Source organism: Corylus avellana, chromosome ca3, assembly GCF_901000735.1.
Source record: "Corylus avellana chromosome ca3, CavTom2PMs-1.0".
In the NCBI taxonomy this organism is placed as follows: domain Eukaryota; kingdom Viridiplantae; phylum Streptophyta; class Magnoliopsida; order Fagales; family Betulaceae; genus Corylus; species Corylus avellana.
Genome location: NC_081543.1, coordinates 6,296,130 through 6,305,537, shown reverse-complemented (window position 1 = coordinate 6,305,537; position 9,408 = coordinate 6,296,130). Strand labels below are relative to the sequence as shown.

General features: G+C 33.6%; 1 protein-coding gene across 1 annotated transcript; it reads right to left on the bottom strand.

Moving 5' to 3' along the window:
• Positions 1 to 3,298: 3,298 nt before the first annotated feature.
• On the bottom strand, positions 3,299 to 7,530 carry LOC132175235 (PLASMODESMATA CALLOSE-BINDING PROTEIN 3-like). The gene is made up of 4 exons (XM_059587105.1): positions 7,347 to 7,530; positions 6,712 to 6,951; positions 6,582 to 6,615; positions 3,299 to 3,782 (listed from the first exon to the last, which is right to left on the bottom strand). Exons 1-4 carry the CDS (start codon positions 7,396 to 7,398, stop codon positions 3,491 to 3,493), a joined length of 618 nt encoding a protein of 205 aa, XP_059443088.1. The 5' UTR covers positions 7,399 to 7,530; the 3' UTR covers positions 3,299 to 3,490.
• Between the last annotated feature and the right edge of the window lie 1,878 nt (positions 7,531 to 9,408).

Genomic DNA, 9,408 nt, shown 5'->3' with positions numbered 1-9,408 from the left:
CCTATTCAATCTACCACGCAATTTGTAATATCCTTTAATCTTTCAATTTGGTTAATATATCCCATGTACCTATGTTTCTCATTCACTGTTTTTTTTTTTCCTTAAATAATAATAAAGTACAATTGAAGGAAAATTGACACTTAATCCCTTCAATTTACCACGCAATTTGCATGTTTCTCAATCTTTCAATTTGATTAATATACCCTACTGATCTATCATTGGAGGTTGCATTGTCCCCCTTTTGCAACCCAAAATGAAAAGAAAAGAAAAAAAAAAAAATCTGAAAAGGCATCATTTTGATTTTGATTATTTTATTTTATTTGTCTTATTTAAATTGTTATTTTTTGTCCTTTTTTGTTTTATGGGGTATTTTTATCATTTTGGAGGGGGGAGAAAGGGACATGATAGATCAGTAGGGTATATCAACCTTTTTTTTTTAAAAGGAAGGAGACATTGAAAATTGCGTAATAGATTATGGGGGAATAAGTATAATTTTTCCTAAATTTACTAATCATTCAAAAATTTGTTAGTAGATGTTGAAATTCCTTCACTAGTATCATCTACTATCACTATAATGCCACCGAGGTTTACTCAAGGCAATGATCCCGCAGGATGTCACCGTAATATTCTTGAACTTATTTAATAAGTAAACAACTTGAAGAGTTATAACTATCCCTAAATCATATAATAATGCACCATAAGAAACACATACAGATGCACAAAACACACAAATATGCAGTAATATAACACACAACTCAAAGAACAATAAAATCCCTAAATCATATAATAATGCACCATAAGAAACACATACACATGCACAAAACACACAAACATGCAGGAGCCTAAGATACTTGTTCAAATTGGCAAATTCAGGAACAAAAAATAGCCAAATACAGTATAACGAATGAATAATAACAGAGTTTGATGAGAGAAATGGGCATTGGCTGACCTTGAAAATGGTGGATGGGAGAATTTGCACTACACTGATACCCGCTCGCGGAGGAGAGAGGGGTCAATAGAGAAATGCTTTGTGGGTGTATGACAAAATGGAAAATGAAAGGGGTTTGGGAAAGAAAATATGATTTGAGATGGGTTGTCGGCGTATAGAGGAGAGGAAGAAGAAATTTTGTTGAAAAAATGTGGGAGAAGAGTTCTTTGCAGCAGAAAAGTTGTTAATTTTTTTTTTCTTTTTTGTTGAAAGATAAAGTAGAGTTAGTGAGGTTGTACATGGTTAGGTTAGTTGTCATTGGTTACTTGTTGGGGTGTGTGACAGTTTGAATGATTTGAGTTGTTATTGAAAACTGCGTAGATTTTTTGCTGCACATCTGAGAATGATACTGTAGTTTTAACAGTACCGTTCCAACTACAGTGCCGTTCCGCACTATTGGCAAACGGGTACGAAGAATCTAGTCTTCGAAGTTTTTAGCTTCTAGGAAGTTCAGGTTTGAAGGCTGTGGTATATCCCTTTCTTATCCCCCAAGAAGTAACAACCAATTTTCTTGACATGAACTATCTTAGGTTAGGTTGGGTATGTTTCAACAAAAAATGTTTAGAGAAATGATTAGTGTCAATAATTTGTCCATATTTTTTTATATATGTTTTCTTATAAATTTAATAAATCAACTATTAGATTTATAGGGTCTACCATTAACTTACGTGGGGTCCACATAAGTTCACAAATTTAATAATTGATTTATAAGATGAGATAGAAAAAAATATTGATACCAATAATTTTTCAAATGTTTATGATGAAAAATATTTTTTGGTATTTGACTTGTACATAAAATACGATGGCGGCAATAGCAACCCTTTTCCTTGTTTGAAAATCCCCTTTCATGCTTGAGCATAAGTACCCATTTTAAGTTAACAACTCTTAATGCAATAATACAAAATATATTAAGAACATTTTATGAGATAAATACGATAAGATAAGTATTAAGGGATAACTACTTATCTCGATATTATTTCTAAGAAAGTTGGTTGGAACTGCTAAAACTTAAACAATAAGAGAGGGTGCCTAAAAGCTTATTACACATGGTTAAGATTTCACTTAATCAATATGAGACACTTGAGATGACTCAAAACATTTAGGCTGACCCATTATACCGGCACTGAATTGATGGTAACCACTTCTTTTTTGGTGGCTCACTCACTCATTAGTATCCAATGACTTAACATTACGCTCATACATAATACCAAAACATTTTTATCCAACATATAGCTCACCCCTTTGTGACTTGAATTCGTGATGCGTATCAAATGATACAAATCTAAAGTAAAACTATCCTTAAAAACTGGCTTAGAAAGATAAGGTGTCCAATAATTTATATACACACCGACACAGTTAAGGTTACACTTCACCAATATGAGATACTTGAGATCGTAATACCCTCTATACAGGGACATAATTAGACATTTAAGTGCAGGGTACACCAAAAATAAAAAAAATAAAAACTTTTAGGGGTAAAAAATTAATTTGGAGGGTAAATTACATTTAAAATAAAATAAAAACACATTTAAAATAGAATAAAAACGCGATTTTAGGGGCAATTTTAAAATTTTGAGGGATTGATGCCCCCAAAGCCTTACCTAGTTCCGCCATGCTATCTACCTTTGGGGTATATCACGCCAATTGGTAGTCCATGGGCTTGGAATTTATGAAGTTCCCATTTGCTTTGAGATTGATGTTATAATGGAATTTATTCCCCTCAAATGATTTATAATTAGAGAAAAAAAAAAAATTCAAGTAGCAGAAGTGTCAGAATGTGTGCGCTAATTTGAATAGAATGGAATACAGATCTGACACTTTATCCCCACCAATTTCAAGACAAAACAAGTGACAAAAGCCTCACATGCCTCACAGCCTGTGTCTCATAATTCATTACATAAGAAACCAGATAAACATTCACATTATTTTGTCTCCACAATTGAGAGAGTGAGAAACAAGAAGCAATTCTAAGACTAGATTTGCTAAAAGCAATACATGTTTGAGATTAGTTAGCGTATATGGTTTAGTGCTTCAACTCATTTCACATTCTGGCATCTACTTTGACTGGTGAATAATTTTATATTTCAGTTGTTCTAAGAAGTTTTGAACTAAACCCAATCCAACCATTTTGGTAGTTCAAGAGAGTTCTCCACTAATTGGGAACATGAGGTGCCCAATTCTCATTAAATTAATAAAATAGGTACCTTTTAGATCTAGATGTACAAAAAGAGCAGAAAAAAAAAAAGGTCGAGAGAGAGAGAGAGAGAGATTGCCATAGTCCCATCAGCAACACCACAATACCACCAAAAGGAATCAAAAGCCCACCTTTTATACGAAGTAGGAGGGAGAAGAAAAAAACAAAACCTAGCAAGATTGTCTTTAGACGAACACCTACAAAACAACAGGAGAATCACATGGATAACCAGCTCTGGATATTGAAATCCAGCATCATCTCTGACCACCCTACCCCACCACCATCACAGCCACTACTTTTTCTTCTCTTCAACCCCACCAAAGCATCAAGGCTGTAAACAACAGGGTCATAAAGAAAGAGAAGAAGGTAGTGTCTACCAGCCTAAGCCCACCATGACTCTCATCTGTGTTGATACCAGCTCCTGTAGGCCCTACACCACTGCCAATCCCTCCCAGCACTCCATTGGAAGGTGTTGCTGTGTACGGACTTGTGGTTGTAGGTGTAACAGTTGTAGGTGTGGTGGTGGTTGATGGGGTTGTGGTTGAGGGTGTGGTGGTGGATGGCGTCGTTGTCACCGGAGTTGTGCTGGTGCCGGAGGTGCTGCGTTAAGAAAACAAAGCAAGATTCACCAAGTCAATCTCAAGAGCCAGAAATCCAGAAGCCAGCACATGTTCAGAACTTCAACAAAAACATAGGTTGAATTGAAAGACATTGAGGAATGTCAAAGACAGAAGCCAAATAAGTATTCAATGCTCATTAGCCCAAAATACTGAACAAAATCGACATGGCAAGTTTGAAATATGAACTACTTTAAGCTTGTCATATTACTGGATGTTGGAAGATTAACTAATTGGACCTTTCACAATCTAATTGGCTTTGAAGGGGATTAAGGCACATTCTAGTTAATTTCTATAAGAATATGGAACTTGTATTCAATCAACCAAAAACCACCTGTTCACCTGGTCTTAATAAGAAAGATTGTGATGAACATAGTTATATCACATAACTAGGTACTTTTGTTGGTAAATCCATGAAACATCAAATAAGAGGTTCTTTTTTCATGAAACTAGTTAGTCTATGGTTTGAACTCAACTAAAACACAATTATAGACATCATGTTTTACTAGAAGTTTGAGAATACGTAACTTGGGGGTTATCTTATTAGTGTAAAAGTCATCATACTCTTCACACCCATTTATCACATTGACTAACATGATGTGTTTTAAGTGACTTTTACCTCTTGTTGTTTCAAATATGCACCAAATATTTGGTAAGGTTAAGTGATCCCATTTAAGGGGCTGGATCTGTTTAAGAGGTGGTAGATGAATCTAAAATTGCACCTTAAGCAAGGTTTCTCTAACCAAAGAAGCATACAATTAACCCTATTAGCATATTTCCTCCACAATGACATTATTTTCAAAGATCAATAAATACCCAACTTGTGATGGACCCCATTTAAAGAGAACTGTACTACAAGTTAGCATGATTGATTTTAGCAACATTATTTTTCTTGCAGTTAAAGATCACTATCTGAATCTATTACAATGAAGTAATAATTTACCAATCTTATTGAATCTGCAAAATATCTAATGATAATCACCAATCTTCAAAGGAAGAGCTTAGGGAAAATAGCCTAAATAGGTAATAGATCATAATCTTCTCCTGGAAAGCCTCAAGGTAACTCAAGTATCTTAACAATGTCCTCCAAATACACACTTGGAATGCATTTGAGTCCATATTGAAATTCATTTTCTCCAAAAAGGGTTGGTTGAGTTGGTCGAATTTTAAGTGAAGGAGAATGAGTACAAGTGTACAAGGAGTCCCCCATCAATTATGGTGTGGTGGGACAAAACATGCACAGTCCACGAGACATGTCAAACTTCAAAAAGTTGGCTCAAATCTCAAAAAAAATAAATTTGCCCATCCCAAGCCTATGAAGAAGCACTAATCACACAAAATAATTGCCCTGCTATCATATAGAGGCAGTAGCACTGTTTTTAAGAGTTTACAGTGAACCTTTGATGGCCACAACTTTTGACTCGGGAGGCCCCTAATGTCATGGCATCGTAGCTTTTACCAAGAGGCCAAAAAGGTATTGACGCAGTTGGGTTAATAAAAGACAATAATATTATAATATATATGTTTTTTTTTTTTGTAAGAATAATATATATGTTGTCTTTGTCAAAGATGTTACTCTTTACACTGTTGGGTTCTCGTGAGATTAAAGTGAAAGGCATTGGATCCCAATCATAGTGGCGTCTTTTTGAGAGAGTGAAAAGAAATATCTACAGTACTACCACCAATAAATGAGCATCCAGTCAGGAACATCATCATGCACATAATAGAGTATTATTCAAAAGTCAAAAAAACCAAAACAAAAAATAAACAAAAACAAAAAGGATTTACACTGGACCAGAGGAGTAAAGGAAAAGGAGGGGACTGGATTACATACTAAAAACCCCATTTAAGAAGGGTATAGATAGAGCGTCTAAAAGAGAGAAAAAATAAAATAAAATAAATAAATAAAGAAATGATGGAAACTTTGAATTCTTATCAAAAGCTATCCTTTTCAAAATATTTAAAAAAGAGATGCTTATTCCACCAAGGAATCTCGATAAGGCAGCAAAGCTTAAAAAAAAAAAAAAAAAAAAAATTTATTAGCTCAGCTTTTGATGAGATCATTTTTCTATTGATCCTGAATTTTTTTTTTTTTTTTTTTGTTGGTTCCCGCTGATTAGCTAGCCTAACTTTATTTGAAAATCAATTATATTCGGCCTGATTCACTTTCTATCTAAGGCAACTTCTCTGCCAGACCAACAAAAGCACGTATTTAAAACGGCTTCCACAAATTTCCAAATGTAACCTAACCTCTAGCAATTGAAATCAGCCATGACAAATAAAGGTCACCGGTTCGAAATTCATTAGCTCTCTTTTGCATGAACATGTAAACAAACAAAAAGAAAAAGAAAAAAAAAAAGGCCCATTCCACCCACTGCAATTTAAACTATGCTACTAAATTTGGCTTCAACCTAGGACGGCAAGATGTCGGTGTCTTTCATAGTCAAGATTTAAAATTAAAGCATTTGACGGTATACATATGATGTTTGACAAAAGATAAAGCTCTTATTTTTTTATTTTAATTTCATAGTAGGGATTTAAAATTAATCCGTTGTAACTTCATCCTTTCCATTTTAAAGTCAAAATTTTAAAGTTAATATGATGTTAACATTAAAAAAAATTTAAATAACGTCGCATCTCATGGTGATCTTTCACAAAGTAAAGGACCCACCACCACATCCAAACAAGAAAGAAAAAGTATTGGGATGAAATTAAAAACAAAATACTACTCTTAAGTTGAGTTCATGAAAAATAATCAGAAGACAAGGAAAGACACGTTTACCTGGCACTGGAAGGGAAAGCACAACCAGTAACACCTGTAAATCATCAACAGAAAGAAAATAAGAACAGGGATTTTCAAAAATCTTTTTTTTTTTTTTTTTCCTTTTAAATTGTAATTGAGGGCTACTTACTAGGGTCAGATGCAGAAACAGTTGCGGTGCCAGCAAAATCACAGGAGCCTTGAGCTTGACCCTTCTTCTGGAAATAGCTGTTGACTGCATAGGAGCAATGAGCCCTAACACTGTTGGGGTTGTAACAAGGTCCATTTTGATGGATAGGGTTGCAGTCAGCCCCAGCTCCACATGCATAGTCCAGTGACTTCTGTAGGACTGCGTCACTCAATCCCTCCTTGCAAACACACCATGTGGCACCTAATCAACACAATCCAAAGAAACCCAAAAGTAGATCAGCCACAGAGAGAGTAAAAAAAAATCAAACAACTAAAAGAAATGGAGCTCATCTGGGTTCAGAAAAAAATCTATACTGAAAATGGGAGGGTAGATTTAGAGAGAAGAAGAGGGTTTATTTATTTAAAAACAAAAAAAAATAAAAATAAAAAAAGCCCCCCATCAAAACCATTTTTGTTTACAAAATGAAAGGAGAAAAGTTGATATAGAAATAAAATCTGTAGCTGGTGACTAGTAATATGCAATCTACATAAACTATGAGGAATATAATACTTAATAAAAACAATAACAGTAGGAAAGAAATATTAAACGAAAGAAAGAAAAGAAAAGAAAAGGAAAGGGAGATGCTGCAAGCTTACTTGAATGGCCAGTCATGGCCAAGAAGAGCACTAGAAAAGCTAAAAGAGCCATGTTTTGTTAGAAGATGCCTCAATGGTGCTTGCTCCGTTTAGAGAAGAAGTCTGCTAATGCAGTAGTCTGTGAGTGAGAGAGAGTGAGAGAGAGAGAGAGGGGAGATGGGTGTGGGTGTGTTGGCAAGAAGTGGGAGAGGAGAGAATATCTAGACAAAAAATAGTACAAACATGTAAAAAAAAGTGTGATATAGACGCATGGAGGGTGGGATGACAGGGGCGCCTGCTATGTGTTTGGTGTCGGCTTGTGACTTGTGAGTGCTCTTTTGTTTCTTTCTTTCTTTTCTTTCCTTCTCTAGACTGTTTATTTTTCCCACCTTCTTTACCGTTTATCGAGATTAAAAAACAGAAAACAGTTTAAATGTGGGGGGTGGGGCCACGTGCGAGCCAAGAGCCTGTCTCCGTGAAATTGTGGTTCACAGTGACTTCCCACTTCACAGTAAAAGTAAACAAATAGAAAATTCTTGAAATTAGACAGGAGTGTGTTTGGATGAAAGAAGAAAGATAAGGGCTGTTTGTTAACCCTAGCTCTCCCCTTTTTTCTTTTTCCTTTTTTGGTATTGTTTTTGTTTTTGTGAAGAAAAAAAAAATGAAAAAAGTTTTGTTTATAATAATATTTTTATTTAAATAATAATAAAAAGTAAATAATACAATATAAGACTAATATGGTATAAAAAGTGAAAGTATTTTGATATTAATTTTTTTAAAAAAAATGAAAGTGAATAGATCGGAAGGGAGGGAAGAGCTTCTATACATTTTGCTATTTTAGCTCCTCAAAATGTATATATATATATATATATATTTTTTTTTTCTATTTTAATATAAATTTCAACAAACTATTTATTTAATTGTCTATTTTTAAAAATATTATTTATTATAACACCACAACAATTTTCCTGTCTCACTGTCCTTCTCATAGAAGGTGCATGGCAGTTGGCACCATTAGTTAAACTCATTCTCCTCATCTCAATTCTATTCATTTTATTCAAAAAAAAAATTATAATTTTTTCTTTTCACTTTTTATATCACATTATTCAATTTTTATTATTATTTAAATAAAAACAAATCACTATAAAATAACATTTTTTTAATATTTTTTCATTTTTTTATACCAAATATATATATATATATATTTTTTTTTCACGTAAAAACAAAGTTTAACAAACACACCCTAAACATTTTATCAAGCTCAACCAGGTGGAGAGCCTGCCTCCCCCACCTTTGTTCATGGCTCAGGAACAAGACCATGGTTCTCTTCACTTGCTGTAGCACAGAGAAGAGTTCCTTGGGGACATCTTGGCTGAAGAGCCTCTTGCTTTGAGATTTCCTCAAGCTTCATCTGCTCTTTGGTGTTCACAGTTTTGAGCACAGACGCAGCTGCTTCAAGCTCTTCAATGGATGACCTTGGTGTCAGTCATATGTAGATTCTCATGATTTCTTAATTTTTTCTACAACGGCAGGTGATGTGCATGAGGGGGAGAATGCAGACGCAGAGATGTTTTATTTGTTCAAGTTTTATTTATTTATTAATTTTTAAATCAAAAATAGAAAAACTTCCCTTAACCTAAACTTCAATCACTTCGGCAGTACTCCCTAAAGTTAAAAAAACTCTCAATATAATGTATCAAACTTTCAATTTTTTGTAATATCATAACTTTATTATATTTTTTCAGGGGTGTTAAAATTATTAAAATACCTTCCATTTTGTTTTTGGAAAAAAAAAAAAAATTATTTGCAATTTTTTTAATAAAAAATAGGGATATTTTGAGAATTTTGACATGATGTAGCAGAGAAACCTAATTTTTTATTTTTTTTGATAAGTAAAACCTAATGAATTGATGACATTGCAAAAAATTAGAAGTTCAACATACTAATTTGAGAGTTTTTTAGCTTTGGAATATATTACAAAAGTGATAAAAGTTTAGAGGGTCTGGTGAAATTCTCATCTAAAAAAAATTGAATAAATAATTTAAAATACAAAACTTTCTAAATTACTTTCAATTTTATGTTA